This window comes from Ustilaginoidea virens, chromosome 1 (genome assembly GCF_000687475.1).
Source record: "Ustilaginoidea virens chromosome 1, complete sequence".
In the NCBI taxonomy this organism is placed as follows: domain Eukaryota; kingdom Fungi; phylum Ascomycota; class Sordariomycetes; order Hypocreales; family Clavicipitaceae; genus Ustilaginoidea; species Ustilaginoidea virens.
The window spans coordinates 3041867-3058720 of record NC_057316.1 but is presented as its reverse complement, the minus strand read 5'-3'; the positions used below and the strand labels follow the sequence as shown (position 1 = coordinate 3058720).

The 16854-nt window shown below is 42.2% G+C and overlaps 4 protein-coding genes across 4 annotated transcripts; 2 read left to right on the top strand and 2 right to left on the bottom strand.

Annotated features, from left to right (window-relative positions):
* Positions 1 to 234: 234 nt before the first annotated feature.
* Positions 235 to 1292, bottom strand: UV8b_00588 (uncharacterized protein; the record flags this gene model as incomplete). The annotated part of the gene is made up of 3 exons (XM_043138086.1): positions 235 to 493; positions 573 to 978; positions 1082 to 1292. 3 exons carry the CDS (start codon positions 1290 to 1292, stop codon positions 235 to 237), a joined length of 876 nt encoding a protein of 291 aa, XP_042994020.1.
* A 9831-nt stretch (positions 1293 to 11123) lies between these two features.
* Positions 11124 to 12094, top strand: UV8b_00587 (uncharacterized protein; the record flags this gene model as incomplete). Its single annotated transcript, XM_043138085.1, has 3 exons — positions 11124 to 11256; positions 11381 to 11451; positions 11513 to 12094. The coding sequence occupies 3 exons, from the start codon at positions 11124 to 11126 to the stop codon at positions 12092 to 12094; spliced, it is 786 nt and encodes a 261-aa protein (XP_042994019.1).
* A 199-nt stretch (positions 12095 to 12293) lies between these two features.
* UV8b_00586 (uncharacterized protein) lies at positions 12294 to 13195 on the bottom strand (the record flags this gene model as incomplete). Its single annotated transcript, XM_043138084.1, has 2 exons — positions 12294 to 13019; positions 13193 to 13195. 2 exons carry the CDS (start codon positions 13193 to 13195, stop codon positions 12294 to 12296), a joined length of 729 nt encoding a protein of 242 aa, XP_042994018.1.
* Positions 13196 to 14437: 1242 nt separating this feature from the next.
* UV8b_00585 (uncharacterized protein) lies at positions 14438 to 16066 on the top strand (the record flags this gene model as incomplete). The annotated part of the gene is made up of 2 exons (XM_043138083.1): positions 14438 to 15117; positions 15169 to 16066. 2 exons carry the CDS (start codon positions 14438 to 14440, stop codon positions 16064 to 16066), a joined length of 1578 nt encoding a protein of 525 aa, XP_042994017.1.
* Positions 16067 to 16854: the final 788 nt, after the last annotated feature.

Genomic DNA, 16854 nt, shown 5'->3' with positions numbered 1-16854 from the left:
ATGGGGAAGAAACAAGGCGGGATAGGTAAGCATAGATAACGAGACGTCTATTTCCCGGTTCGTGTGTATTTTAAGTGTCGTCTTTCTGATCGTACATTGCTATATTATTACAGACATGGATGGCATCATACCAAATGGTACACAGTAGGTGCCATACAGTGGTGCCATACATTGGTGCCAAATTCTGCAGCGTGGCAAGTGCCTCGTCTCGGCGCTGCTTTCTCGCCACGAGCTCTATTCCTTCTTTTCGTCTTCGGCCTTCTTCGGTGGCTGTTCTTCGTGGGCAGCCTTTTCTACTGCACCTGCGGTATCCTCCCCTTCTTGGGGCACGCCGCCTTGTGGCGATTTCTTGGTACCTGGCAGGGTATTTGTCTCCAGTTCATCTTGGCGAGGGGCATCATGTCCCTCGGCGGTGGCTTCTCCACCGTACTCGTCGTCGGCAAGTTCGGCGCCATAGATGTCGGGATATTTTCTGAAGCATTCCTGCATGCCTCTGTTGAAGTGAAAGGGGGAAAGATCAGTCTTGCCATTCTCTTCAAAGCCAGTATAGCATAGCTGGCGCGGCGACGTACTGAAACTTGTCAATGCAATCCATTCCCTTGGGCTCCTCGGTGGAGTAAACGAAGCAGCTGAAGGCCGTCTTGAACTCCTCGCCACAAGGACCGGTAGCCATTCCTCCCAAGCATGGACAATCCCAGTTTATTTCGCCAGTTTCCGGATTGAATGCTCCTTGTTGGCCAGCTTCTTCCTCGAGCATCTCTGGTGATTCGGAAACAGCTCTGTGCTGTGATTCGGCTGCGGGTTGCTTTGTCTTCTTCGCCGCTGCGGAAGCGGAATCTGCTGTTGAGTCGGCTTGGCCTTGTTCCTCCTGATCGGCCTTTGTTTTGAGCTGCTTGCGCTTTTGCTCAATGACGTAATCGACAGTGGGAAGATCGGACTCGGAGAAGGAGGGCGGAGCAGCCGTTGATTGCGTTGCTTCTTTTTATTCAAAAAAAAAAAATATTTTTTTTTTTTTTCGCTAGAGCGTCAGTAGGGACAAAGTGAAAGAGTGGGTGTGCTTCTTGTCCCCAGAGATACTAACCGGCGGTTTCCTCTGCAAAGACAGAGCTTGTGTTGTAATAGTATACAGCGCCGATGGCCAACGCCCATCTCAACCCGGAGCTCTTCCATGATCGAGGCCTGTCTGCAGGAGCTGCCGTCGATGCGAAACGACGGGGTGCTGATCGGAAAGCTTGGGAGCGGGAAACCTGCAGGGCCTGTCCCAAGACAGAGCGCAGGCTTGGGCGATACATGTTGCGTGTGAAGCGCAAAGTGCCAGTCGTCGATGGCGAGGAAAGTTCATCACGACGGATGAGCTGGGCCGTCCATTTCATCCGAACACACGGGTGTCACATGTCACTCACGTGACACCCTCACGTGATAATACCCATATATATATATACGCATAGATTAGCTCCCCGTAGATATTAGCTAGAGAGAAGAACCAAGCCTATTACAACACATACTCTAACCTTATTAATCGTAACAATTAGTAGCAATTGCATAGCACCAGAACCAGAACCAGAACCAAACACATTCTTATTTTTTTCTTTTCAACGCTAATAATACCGCAGAGCCCCGCCGCCGTTTTCCTGCGATATTCCTCCCTGCAGCCATCTAGACAGACGAAATAAATAAGTTTTCAAACTCCCTCGTTTTTTAAAGCTATTCATAAGAAAAGGCAGCATCATCTTAAAGCCATTTATATCCTTATACTTCCCTAGCAAAGACTTAATTCTAGACTCGTAGCGTCTCTACGTCTTCTATAAGACGAGTCATCCGTGGTCGATATAACTCACTTAACGTTAACGAGACACTACTTTATACTTAGCAGAAAATTTCTCGCTACTTGATGCGGATACTATTTACCCTATTGAATAGGTTAAATTATGCCGTTCCTTTACTTCCTTCCTAAAAAGGTAGACTAAGAAGGCCTAGTAATTTGCCCTAACGATAAGTAATATTATCGATACCCAACCTCCTTCCCTAACTTTAGGCACTAATACTCTAATCGATAACCTTATTGATATATTAAGTAATCTATCTATCGAAAAATTAGACTACTCCCTTAATAAGTCAGATTACTTATGTAATTTACGTAGAACTCTTAATATCGATAAGTCAATTTATCTTATTTACCTATTAAGAAGAGAAAGAGCTAGATTACTCTCTACTATTATGTAGTTAATTAAAAGGTCTCTATTAACTACTCCCTAGTAGTCCCTATTAATAGAGCAAAACCCATCTGAATAGTCTAAATAGTCTTAGGAACCACTTTAATTAACTATATCGTCTAATACTTCTTAATCTCGATAGCCCTTAGTAGCGCCCTAAAATTTAATAGCCGCCCTCCTTCATCTAGCCGAATAGATAGTAAGATAAAATAAGCAGATTGCCTATTAGAATAATAGCTTAATGACTCTACTTAACCGATAGGCTATTACCCCTACCCCCTCTAGCTCGGATAGTACCTCTAATACTAATATTACTAATAACTTTTATAATACTCTTAGAGCAGTTAATGTTAGATATTTCGATTTAGGCCTAAAGGACCCTAAGGGATTCGGGGTTATATCTAACTTAAAGGTAATAATTTATACCTATGTTTTTGCCTTTACTTAATATCTATAGACTTTAGTATGAGTTGACTCTAAATTCGCTATTAAGAGAGTTTAGATAGCTTATCTCTAAGGATATACCCTTAACTAGTATACTAGACTTATTATAGAAGCTGATAGGCAGTTTTTCGATAACGCCTTACTCGACGAGCTGTATTATATACTTACTAAACGTTTTAAAGAACCCTAATAGAAGGTATTAGCTTGCATTAAAAAAGCTTACTACTCCTTCTGTAAATACGCAGTAAAAGAAGATTTTACCTCTTTTATATATAATCTTCTCTATAATGCTCGAGTAGCTAGGCGTAATATACTCTCTTAGCTTTAGATAGTCTACTCAGGCTTTGAAGCATCTATCTAGGCCTTATTAGACCCTCTAGATGCCTATATATCTATTAATAAGTTCCTTATTTCTATCCGAAATAGGGAACCTATAATCTAGCAATTGGCTAGAGAGCATTTTATCTCTTAAACCGCGGTAACTTAACGCTTTTAATAACTTACCCTATATTCTGCCGGATAATAACCCCTCCGACCTATTTAACCTAGGTTTTTCCCGCAGTAGTATAATAATAGTTACTAAAAGCCGTACCGCCAGCTATACGCCCCTTAATAGCAGTAGGCTCGTCAACCTTATTAGCCTCCACCTACTTCTATAGCTGGACTATCGGCACTAGGCAATCCCAACTAGCAGCCGAGTTAATCCAATAGGCGCTAGCCATTTATAGGTCTAAATAACCCTCTATAAAATAACTAATATGGGTAAAATAGGTTTAATAATAATTAGTAGCATCGACTATAGAGAGCCATCGCCTACTATATCGATAAGGAAGAACTTAATAAGGATGACCTTATTGAACTTAAGGAGCCTCTCCCTCCTAATAAGCAACTATATCCAGATAAAGATTAGATTGATATTGCCTAGTAGGAATTATGGGTAGACCCGCCTCCCCTAACTGCCGATATTTAGGATATACAATTCGTCGCAATAACTTAACCCCGTTTTGCTTAGAGAATATAATCCGCCTATCGAATATGCTATATGATATTCACTTCTCGTAATACACTATTTAAATATTTAGTTAACGAGTATGGCCTTAACTGTAAAGATAATAAAGACTCTTTTATTTGCCCTATCGACCCTATATATGATAATTCTGCCTTCTATGCTTATATAATGGCAAGCCACTCCCTAATAAATCGGCTATATTACCTTATCCCCCCCTTATATTAGACGGATTAGACTACTTATAAAGTAGAAGCATCTAATTATACTATTTATATAGGATCTTCTTAACCTAACCTAATTGATACCGATTATATAAATATCTTAGTTATTCACTCTTCTATCGATATATAAAAGGATATAGGCCTTAGATTTGCTTTTAGGTCCTAGACCTATTTGAGATTCTAGATTTCTCCTAACCTTAATAATCCTTATAACCAGTTCGATATATATATTAATATAAGATGCTCTATTAGTTTTATCGATTTTACCTAGCTTATAAAGAACTTCCCTAATAATTAAATTAGAACTCGAGCTCAGCTAATCACTATCGGCGGCATTAGTTCAGATAAGCATATTACAAATAGATATACAGTACTGATATTGAACTTCCTAGGCAAGAAACCGGATGGTAGTCTAGCTATTATAGTATTTACCTGCGAAATAGTAATTATCGACTTACTCCGAGCTAATATATTGATTAGTATAGACTGCTTTAGTCCTGAATAAATCGATATTATTAATAGCAAAGGATATATTATCCTTACTAAATGCGAGGATATATATATCCTAATGTCCGCCTAGCATTAGTCACCTCCTACTATCTACCTAATTAAGGCATCTAGTACTATAGTTGTCCCTCTATACTCGTATGCGCTAATACTAATTAATATAAAAGTCCTAAAGGATTACTAAATAATCTTTAAGCTAACTATTATTCTAAATCTGCAATAATTCGCTTCCGTAGTTAATTATAAAATAGCGTATATTATCATCCATAATACCTCCCTATGATATATTCTAATACGTAAAAATCAACTTATAGGATAGATATACCCTATAGATCATTATGCCTAAGCTTTTCTTATCGACTATGCGAATTCCGTAGAAGCAGCCGACTTAGCTATTATCTTAACCTATAACCCTAAGGTTAGAATACTTATACCGGAATATATAGCCGCTAATGCTATATTAACCTACGTTTACTCTATAGGTATTAATATTTACGATTTAGGTAATCTAGAAGAACTTAATTAACTCTAAAAACTTATCGATAAGTTCGCCGACTTATTTAAGGATAAAGGTTTTGCTTATGTCCTACTAGAAGAGTAGATATATATCTAAATGAAACCTAGATAAAAAGATATAATACTTAAGAAGTATAAAGTTTATCTAGTCGGCCCCGACGACTATAAAGTAGTCGAAGATACTATATATAGTCTAGTCGTAAAGGATAAAGTATACTGTACTACCTCTTATATCCTATTTGCATTCCTAGTCTTTATTATTTGGTAGGGTATAGCTAATAAGAGAAAAGGTCGTATAGTAGTCGATATCTAAAGACTTAATTTAATAATAATACTCGATGCTTACCCGATGAGAAAATAGGAAGATATTATCATAAAGCTAGCTAATACTACTTATATAACCGTTATCAATACTATGAGTTTCTACTACTAATGGCTTATCCACCCAGACTCTAGATGGGTGTTTACTATTATAACCTATAATGGTTAATATACCTTTTATATCCCCATTCTAGGCTATAAGGGTTCTAACGCCTATATATAGTATAGGATGGATAATATCCTAAGGGGATTAAACGCCGATATATATTACGATAATATCGTTATTGCCTCCTCTTCGTTTTAATAGTATATACTCGACCTAGTTGACTTATTTACTCGACTTTTAAAAAATAATATCTCTATTGGCCTGGCTAAGATATTTATCGCTTTCCCTAAAGCGGTGGTATTAGATAAGCTTATCGACTTACTCGGTATAGCTACTACCGACTAAAAACTCACGGCAGTTAGAAATCTATAATTCCCTAAGATGTTATATGCTTTTAAGCATTTTTTAGGCTTTATAGGCTTACTTCGATATAACGTGCTAGGTTATGCCTCTATTATTGAACCACTATAGTAACGAAAGACTAACCTTTTATGACTTACTCGATTAAAGAAAGACCCTCCTAAGAACTTAAAACCGGTAAAAAAGAAATAGGCTGCTAGTATTAGAGTATTGCTGCCTATTAGAGCAAAGGTTGACTTATTTAATGCAATTAAAAAGGCCCTTACAGATAATAAGATCCTCTACTTATTTTCCCCTATTAGGCATCTTTTTGTAGACTTTAATATCTCGGGAAAAGGAATTAGAGTTATAGTCTACTACGTTAAAGACGATATTATTCCTAAACTGAGAATAGATAGCATTATTACCGTATATCCCCTATACACTAGTATATAACTAATAGCTTTCCTCTTAAGGATACTTTTAGATATTAAAAAGAAATATTAGTCTACCGAACTTAAAATTTACAGATATATATAGATACTGAGAAAGGCTAGATATTGGATTGAGGCGACTAAGAAGCCTCTTATTATTTATTTTACCGATTATTACTTAATTGTTAACCTAGCGCGATAGGTCGATATAGCTAATACTTCCAGCCGATACGCCGTTAATAAGAAAATAATCTATACCTTAGAATATATCAGCCAATTTAATGTTAAAGCTATTTATAAATTAGGTAAGGACTACCTTATCCCTAATATATTAAGTCGTCTGCCGACTATCTTACCGACTTATAAGTTAATAATACCTAGTTAATTTAAATAACTTCCCGATAATCGACTAAAGTATTAGATAGATTTCCCCGCTGCCTCTGCCTATAATGTATAATATAATCCTACTTATCTATTACCTATCCCCTCTAATATTATCGCTACTACCGAAAAGCCTATAATAAACTTAGTTAGTATTTCTCTAGAATTTCGCAGACTCTTATAGAAAGGATATAATAAAGACCCGGTATAATCACGCATTAAATTTATAATCGATGGTAATAGTTAATTACCTATAGAAGATAGGGCCTCTCTCCCCTTCGAATAGATAGACGATTTACTCTAGAAAATATCCCTAGACTGCCCGCCTAGGTTATATATACCTAAGAATGTAATAACTAAAGTCTTCGCCGCTATATATAATGGAAACTATCTAAGTTACTTAAAATTGAGTGAGGCAGTCTAATAGTTTTGCATCCATAAGGGATTATAATATTTCAGAGATTACTTTTAAAGCTATCCCCTCTGCCAAATCTATTACCCTCAACGTTATTAACGATATAGCAATCTATAACCCCTACTACCTCTACCTTATCCCTATTATATGATTTCTATCGACTTTTTGCTATTATTGCTAACCTCCCTTAACGGTAACGACTCTATATTAGTCATAGTCGATAAATTCAGCAAATAGCTAATAATGGCACCCTATAAAGACGCCTTATCTGCATACTAATGCGCTTCCCTCCTTTATAATAGACTGCTATCCTGCAATTAGGGGATCCTAAAGGTAGTTATTAGCGATAGAGATAGGAGATTCTTATCTATTATATAGTCTACTTTTTGGAAATTAATAGGCACGAAATTGCTCTATTCGATAGCCTATTATCCCCAAATAGATAGCCAAACTGAACGAATAATCTAATAAGTTGAATTAATAGTACGAATTTATATTTATTACCTAGAAGACCCACAGTAGTAAGAGACGATTCTGCCTAAACTTCAATTTGAATTTAATAATACCTTAAATGCATCGACTAGAGCTTCACTAAACTAAATTATTCTTAGTTTCAACCCTAATAATATTATTAGTATGCTTATATACCCCCCTTTAGATTTACTTAACCGTATCGCAGAACGACTCCAGGCCTATAACGCAATAGCTATTACTGCTATACGAATGAAATTATATTATAATAATAAATACCGCTCCACCTTCTTCCAACTAGGAGATAAGGTATTTATCTATCTCGATAAGAAAGGATATTTAATTTTATTATAACTCAGCTAAAAGTATTCAGCTAAATTCGCAGGCCCATTTAAGGTAATAGAACGTATAGGTAGGTCCGCCTATAAGCTTAACCTTCTAGATACTTAGCGAATACACCTAGTTATTTCAGTCGACTACCTTAAACTATTTATTCTAGATATATTTAATAGACTAGCACTAATAGTAGTACCAATCTATTTTACCGATTATAATATATAGCTAATAATCGACCACCGGTATATAACAAACGGAATATAGTACTATATTAAGTTTATCGACCTCGATAGCTTATACAATTAGTAGTTAACGACTAATATACTACTAAAAAAAACCTTTAGCCTAAAGTTACTTTAAAAATAGAATAATACTCTTTTATTTACCTTTCTATTAGTAAAAGATAATTATTATAATAACTACCTCTAACTTCTGGCCTAATAAGCACTAGACCTACTCGATTAGCCTCCACTATAGATATAGATAATCTACTGAATATTTCATATAGAATGCTATAGCTAACCTATAATCATTAGGAGATCGATAAGTTTTAACGATTTTTTAGTCTAAATACGCCCTATACCTTATTAGCCGTTTACTTTTTGTCCTAAAAGCATAAAATTCTATCTTATATATTCGATAAATTGCCTCTAAAATAAGTCTTTCTTTATTTCGACCTTTACCGACTAATCGCCTTACCCTAAAATAGCTTCTTCGTTAGATAAATTTATATCCCGCTCCAGATTAACGATTACTATAGCGTTGCCTATGCTATAGTTACTAAAATAATTTAGGGAGACCTCTCCTATATTAGTAATTGGAAAGCTATCTATTTAATAAACGGCCTATTGCTTGACTCTATCGACTAATTCTTCTAATAGCCTTAAAAGAGATAGGGAATCCTATTTAATATATAGAAGAGTCGTTAGCTATACGAATAGTAGGATTAAATCACCTAATAGACCTCACTTAAAGCCTAATATAATATAGTATTTAACTATTAAGTTATCTAATCGCATATCCAGCGAGATACTAAAAAACCTAAACTATATAATAATATCCACCTTACCCTAACCTTACTATATACTATATATATAATTTCCTTTTCGCCTCTTTTATACTCTTTATCTTTCCTAACTTAATACCTATAACTTCCTCTATATTAGCGATCCCACAGTCTGTTTAGCCTATATCTTATTCTAACGATGTCTATACAACCTTTAGCATTATAATCCCGGTGGAATATCATTAGTATTATCTAAACATACGGCCTAAATTCGCTATAATATATCCTCGTAAGATATTTCTTTGTATATCGATAGGTATTACTGCGGGAGGTTATTGAGTTAGCCTCTTTAGCGAATATTATTCTCTTACTTAATCTCGCCGGTATATATACTACCCCATTAAATAATACTTTAACTAAAAAACTCCTAGCCGCCCCTTAAGTCCCTAAGGACCTATAGGATATCCTCTAAGTTATTATCTCTAAAATAATCTAGGGACCCGCCTTATTAAGAAACACTAAATATTAAAACGCATACCGATACTATTAGGACCTTTTGGATTAGATTCCTTTATATCCTATGCCTATTATCGATGCGTAGTAATACTTCCACCTAGATAAGCCTAAAATAGAAATAATGCCCTCTAGCCCGATACCAACCACCTCTTTCACCCCAATTAATTAATAGCAACCTTTATAGCCTATGCCCCCTCTAGCGTCGTCCTATTTACCCTCTAGCGATATCCTCTAAGAATTAATAAATTTAACCTAATATATCTCTAAGCTCGTATAAGGCCTTCCCGCCGCCGATATAGCCTAAAAACTAGTAAAGCTGATTTATATCGCTTCCGACTTGCTAAAAGCCGTCTATACCTACTTCGCCTAAACTAACCCTATTAAAGAAATAGTAGACTTTAACTATTTAGCACCTCGATTTATTTTTGCTTTAGAGAAACAATTTAAGCAGTTATTCTAATATATGGAAGCCTTTAAGTATTACTTAAAACTTATTGAGGAATAGATAACTTAATAGAAATAGTAAATATTCGAGCTTATTGAGGCTTTAAATCGTAATACATCGGCCCTATACTAACTCACTAATGCGATTTACTGCATATTAACCACCAATATTGCAGAGCTATAATTTACCGATGCGACTTACCGTATATTAACTACTAGTATTATAAAGCTATTATTAGCATCTTCGATACCTAAGCCAATAAAATCTATAACTCCTAAGCTAGCGAAAAAGAGACCTTATATAATAAAACGAACGACCTATGCAGCCTTTATGTTAGCAACCGCGATAGAATCGATTTAACCACCCGCCGCTACTATATCCCTCACCCTACTGCTATACGATAACGCCTACTTCGACGAGGCGTGGGGTAATAGATAGGAATGGAATTCAGGCGTTAAAGATAATTGAGTTATAGCGAGGATACTGTTTTTTTTTGATGGGCGGCATTTATCATATGTCACTCACGTGACACCCTCATGTGATAATACCTATATATATATATATGCATAGATTAGCTCCCCGTAGACATTAGCTAGAGAGAAGAACCAAGCCTATTATAACACACACTCTGACCTCATTGATCGTGATAATGGGGGAAAAAAACGAAAAAGAAACCGATTGGTCAGCAACCCCGGTTGCCACTACGGAGCTACGTGGTACCTCCGTACCTCAGATACCTCCTACCTGGTACTCCAGCGTGGCTGATGGGTGGGACGTGGACGTGGGCGGCCGGTGTTTAAGCGTCCATCATCCCCACCTCTAAGCTATCTGTGCTATCTGTCATCTGCCATCTTGAAGGTATGTAGGCAAGTTTGGATTCCCCCGAACCGACGGTCGGCTTATTTACATATTTATTTCGATTTCAGCCGGTGGCATCCGAGGCACGTACGTTTGAGTCATCGATCTCATACCAACTGCGTGCCATTACACTACTCGCCCGATGCCCGCCCGCTATTTATAGGCCGCAGGCCGAGGATTCATGTTGCGAGATAATGACAATACAAGAGTGTCCATGACCATGCAGCAGCCACGTATTTCATGCTCTCAGCCAACTAGCCAGACGGTCTAATGCAAAACCACATGCGAGTGATTGTTAGGGCGGGCTCGAGTTCACGGCGTGTGCTGGATGTGGTCCGGTCCGTTCATTCGCGCCAGACGCAAGCAAAACTCCGCGCTCTAGACCGCTCCGGCTCTGGCTTCATCTTCCTTCGTTTCGCATCGAGTGAAGAAGGGAAAATCGCTGTCTCTTGACATTTACAGAAACAGGACCCGATTGACAAGAATCAAGACTCAAACACCCAGTCTCATCAATTATTTTTTTTTTTTTTCATTTTTTCTTCTCTTTTCTTCCGTCTCTTCGCTTCATCCCCGTCCCCAAACAACATGTCGACCTCGGTCTTTGAGTGGCACCCTGCCAAGTTGCTCCAGGCTCGAGACGACTTCCACGAGTTTGCATTGTTGGTCCTCAACCAACCCCTGAAAACCAGCGCAATCCTACGCAGGCTGTGGAGGAATGGTGCGTGAAATCCGTAATCTCGTTCCCGGCTACGCAGGCAGATGAGCCCATCCGTCTTGTCGTCTTGACTGACTGTCACCGACGACCGACGAAAAACTCTTGTGCTAACTCGCGGCTTGTAAAGCCCAGCTCAGGGTCGCCGCTGACGGCGGAGCCAACAGGCTGCTTGAGCTTTCTTCTTTCCAGGGAAAGTTTGTAAGTCGAGTCATGCCCCGCGATTTCAATCCTCTGACCTGTCTCTAAAACCCACTACTAGTCGAATCTACAAGCCATCATCGGCGACTTGGATTCCCTCTCCCCCTCTGTGAGGGATTTTTACTCTTCGCAGCCAACCCCCGCTCAAGTCATCCACGATTCAGATCAAGAGTCGGCGGATTTCGGCAAGGCCATCAACTGGATTCGTAAAGCGCAGCCCAAGGCTCTGGATATCGTGGCATTGGGGGGCATAGGCGGTCGCGTGGACCAAGGCCTGAGCCAGCTGCATCACCTACACCTGTTTCAACAGGATCCTGCCTATGGCACGGGCCGCATATACCTGCTGTCTGGCTCCAGCTTGACGTTTTTGCTGAAACCAGGAAGTCACAGGATTAATGTCAAGGAAGAAGGGGAAGACGTGCTGTTCGGCAAGCACGTGGGGATTATTCCCTTGCAGGGACCTAGCCGCATCACGACGAAAGGCTTGGAATGGGATGTTGTCGACTGGGAATCCCGAGTGGGAGGACAACTGAGCACGAGCAACCACGTACTGCCTCAAACTAAGTGTGTCGAGGTTCATACCACGAATGACGTGCTCTTCACCATAGCGCTCCGCCAATTCGATGGCGAGGACGAATCCTGACAAAGCTTTGCTGATGAGCTTAGCGTCGGGTCCATGCACAAACAAAACAGGAAGAGAACACACAAAAAAGAAGAAAAAGAGAAAAAAAAAAATAAAACCAAAATGTTCAAATTTTGAGGTTGTTCAGGAGCGTCGTAACAAACACCAGACTCCAAAACGCCGTGCTTCCTTCCAGCCCGAACCATGCCCATCTTATGTTTCACCGCAAGTAATGTAGTACCAACCAACAGAAGGCGAAGAAGACAGCGACGCCGCCAAAGAAGATCCATTTGTCCTGGCGAGCTCGTCGCTCTACCATGCGAATCGTGTCCCCACTGATGCCCAGAGTGTTGCCAACGCTGTAAAGCCTCTTTTGCGTGTTTTTGAGCATTTCCCGCTGCTGGCCAAGGTCTCCCAAGACAGCCTGTCCTCTGGCAATGTAATCATCCAATGCCGAATGGGTGCTTGCGAAAAAGGCCTGCTCCCGGAAAGCATGCGCCTCCCGCATCTCGTCGGCAGAGCCAGTGGAGAGCTGCCCACCTGTTTGCGATGGGTTGCGAGGCTGAAACGCCGAGTTGGCGGTCGTCGACGTATTCGCGTAAGGATTCTCCGGGGTCGCGTTGTACGGCCTCCGCCCGAGAAGCTCGGCTCTGTTGCTCTGATGCTGGGCTTCTTCCCGCATCGTTTTTAACCCGTCGATTTGCGACCGGAAATCAGTCAGGTCCTCTCGGAATCGCTTCACGCGTTCAAAGGCCTCCTCCTGCCTCTTGGGCACAAGCTCCTGCCTGGCGAGACGTTTGTACTCGTCGATGCCTTTGGAGAATGATGAGAGCGAGGCTGACACATTGCCAATCTGGCCGGGTGTGGGCGCACCCTTGGAGCTGAGGGCTTCGAGCTCGGCGCGGATTGATTTGCTCTGCCGCAAAGCAGCGTTGTACTGGACATTCTGGTGGCAAGGATCAGACAGTGTATGCTCACTCGCAAGCTGAAAGGGAGAAGAGAAGAGAGCGAGGGGGCAAAAAAGAAAAAAAAATAAATAATAATAATAATAATAATAATAATAATAATAATAATAATGATAATAAATAAAATAAATAAAAATAAAAGATAAAAACATACCATGGCTTGACGTGCTTCTGGGCGTTGCTTGGTGGTTTATCGTACGGAGAGGCCACATGCATGTGCCCCGTGTACGGAGTACGGTCTGGTCTACTGTCCTCTCCCTCCGTGCACGAAAGCCCGTTCTGGTTGGTATGTATCATTGATGGATTGAAAGCTTGCAACTGCCCAAGGGCGGCAGCGGCAGAAACGGAATATCTAGGATCCGGCTGGGCCTTCGTATTTTACCCCACACCACCCCTGGCTGAACATCCCGTCCAACTTCCGCACAGTTACCCAGTTACTCCGCGGTGACTTCGTATGACGACGCTCGTCTCATGAGTCTCTCTACTCCGTTCATCTGGAACACAAACGTCGTGGGGCTGCTCGCTAGCCTACCATGATTCCCCATTGGCTGCCGCATCCAGCCTCCTGGGGACACTCGAAACTTGAAAAGCCTCGACAGTCAAAGATCAACCAACTGCCAGCACCAAAAGTCAAATCTCATGCCGATGAGACTGTGCCCGTCCCGTTCGGAATTGACTTGTCAACATGTCTCCCCCAGTCTGGAACTCTGGATGAGCTTGTTACGGAGTAGGGAGTACAAGAAACTGTAACTAGGCATTGCCGCGTCTAAAACATGAAGCGCCGATATGCGACAACGTCATCAACAGGGATATTGGACACTCATAATGTCGATCACGCATAATTGTCCGAACCCGGTGTTGCAGGGGGCAAAGATAACCATAAATCTTACTTGGTTCAACGACCAGGTGGTACTCTACATGCTTTTCTATTCCCTATGCCGACTGACTTCGACCCAAGGTGCGTGCGCTTGTACAAGACTTTTGTTCTCTCCATGATGTAGATAACGGATAATGCCCGATCTGTGTGCTACAGGGGCCAAAGATAACCATATTTCTTTTCCTTAATTGATGGACATAGTGGGACTTGACGTTTGTCTTTTTTTTCTTAGTTCCCTATGCCGACCAACTTGATCCGGGATGCTCTTGTACAAAGACTTTTTGTTCTCTCACTATGTTAGTGACGGAGAATGCCCGATCTGTGTTGCAGGTTGGGGGGTGGAGGCAAGGGGGCAAAAGACAACCATAATTCTTTTCTTACTTCAACGCCCTGGTACGCCAGGTCCTTTCTATTCCATATGCCCATCAAGATCCGGTCTAGATCCGGGTTGCTCGCTCTTGTAGACGGCTTTTGTTCTCTCTTTTTTCACATCTTTCTTCTCTTGTACATACACATCTCATCATGGCAGCACCGGAGTGTCGGCCAGATGATGCGCAGCATCAAAAGGCTTCGAGGCCTGCGGATGCGACCGTCAACATGGACCCGGAAAAGCAGCCTGCTGATGCCGCAAACCTGTATTCCATCTTCACGCCGTGGCAGAAGCGAGGCATTGTTCTCGGTGCTTCTGTGGCGGCCTTCTTTTCCCCCTTGACAGCTCAAATCTATTTACCGGCCTCGACACTAATATCAGAGGACCTGGGTGTCAGCGATACGCAAATCAACTTGACCATTACCACTTTTATGGTCTTTCAAGGCCTTGCCCCCATGTTCATCGGATCTTTGGCCGATAATGGTGGCCGACGTCCAGCATACGTGGTGTGTTTCCTCATTTACCTCACTGCCAACGTTGGACTTGCCCTCGCTCCCAACTACGATGCTCTGCTGGGCCTCAGATGCCTTCAGTCGGCAGGATCCAGTAGCACTGTGGCTTTGTGCTACGCAGTGGTGGCCGACGTCATCACATCCGCCGAGAGGGGACAGTACATGGCCTTCACGGTCGTGCCCACGGTTTTCGGCCCAGCCATTGGGCCTCTCGTGGGTGGTCTTCTTTCCCAACACCTTGGTTGGAGAGCCATATTCTGGTTCCTGGCCATATTCTCCGGAGTGGCAATGGTCATCTTTGTCTTCTTTTTCCCAGAGACGTGTCGCCGCATAGTCGGGGATGGATCCGTCACTCCTCCGCCCTCGCATAGGTCTGTCTGGCAGGCAGTGCGACTGCGACGTCGGAAGGAACTTGGAAGCAAGGATCCAATGGCCGAGGCCGCGCCCGACCATGCTAGTAGCGCAACTGGGCAGAACAAGATTCGTTTCAGGACCGTCTTTGGGTCCTTGTTTCTTCTGTTCGAGAAGGAGACTGGTGTGTTGCTCTGGACCAGCAGTGTGGTGTATATGGGGTACTACTGCATCGGAACGGCCATTCCTAGCCTTTTCGCGGAAAGGTACGACTACGACGGAATCGAGGTTGGCTTGATGTACATCCCTCTGGCTGTCGGCTCCGTCGCCGCAGCGACGATTGTCGGTCCTCTGTTCAACAGGAACTTCAAACGCCACTGCATCAAGCGCGGCATACCCTACCATCAGGGCCAACAGCAAGACCTGTCCAACATGCCGATCGAGCAAGCTCGCATGGAGATTGGAGTGCCATTACTATGCTTGACTGGGGGGGGCCTTATCAGTTGGGGTTGGGCGATGCATGCAGAAAGTCATGTTGCTGTACCTTGTGCGCTTAGTTTCGTCCTAGGGGTTGGCTTGATCGGATACAACAACACAACAAACATCCTGCTTGCCGATGTCCATCCAGGGAGAGCTGGTACCGCCACGGCGGCAAACAACCTCGCTCGATGCCTGGTCGGAGCAGGGGCCAGTGCGGCAATCGTTCCCTTGATAGACGCCATTGGTGTCGGGCCGGCATTCACGCTCGTCGGCTCGTTGTATTTCGTCGCCATCATTCCCGCGTTGATACTCGTCAAGTGTGGCATGAAGTGGAGAGCCGAAAGCAAAGGAACAGACGAGAGAGGAAAGCTCGGCAAGGCCAAAGGGCTTGAGTCTGGCGGTGAACAGGTATCAGATGACGAGAAAACAGGGCAATAGCTTGACGCCTTGCCCATATGGCTGTTGATTATTGCAGTACGACGCCCGTGGTTCAGCAGAGCGCATTCGTAATCTGCTACGGACGGAGTACAGAATGATGAATCCGCCATCACGGAAATCTTGTGGCAGAAGAAAAGAGTGTTGTGCAACCCCAGATGCGATCAATCGGCCACCAGCGACTGACTACCTTACTCTAGGGAGGGTCGTAGTCATCTGAGCCAATAACATTACTCTGGGATAGGATGATATGCTCCAAAAAGTAAACGGGACGAAATATATTTGGAAGAGCAAGGAAGGAGAGAAATGATAGACCTTGGCACGGAGTAAAAGACATGCGTTAGGTACCTACCTGGTAGGTAGGTTGGGAGGTAGTGAACCCTGAGTAATAATGATGCTCAATATTTCCAGCAGCAGCTGGCCACTTCATCATGTAACCGTAAGTTGCCACGGATCAGAGGTCAGTCAGTACTCCGTATCCGTATCCGTATCCGTACTCCGTACTCCGTGCTCCGTGCGCACTCCCAGCCGCAGAGTGGGGGGGTTGTCAGAGGGGTCCGGTACATACATGTACCTACATGTACCTTAGCGGCTAGCCTGTACTCCGTACTCTGTAGCACTTGCCAACCCCCCACCAGACCCCCAACTCCCCACTACAGCCCCCCCCCCCCAAACAGGTAATATTGAACCAACCAAAAAAAAAAAAAAGAACCTGACGCCATTACCAGACAGACATTGACCAGACTTGACTTGACTTTTACCTCTTTCAACACTTTTTCTTTCCATCACGA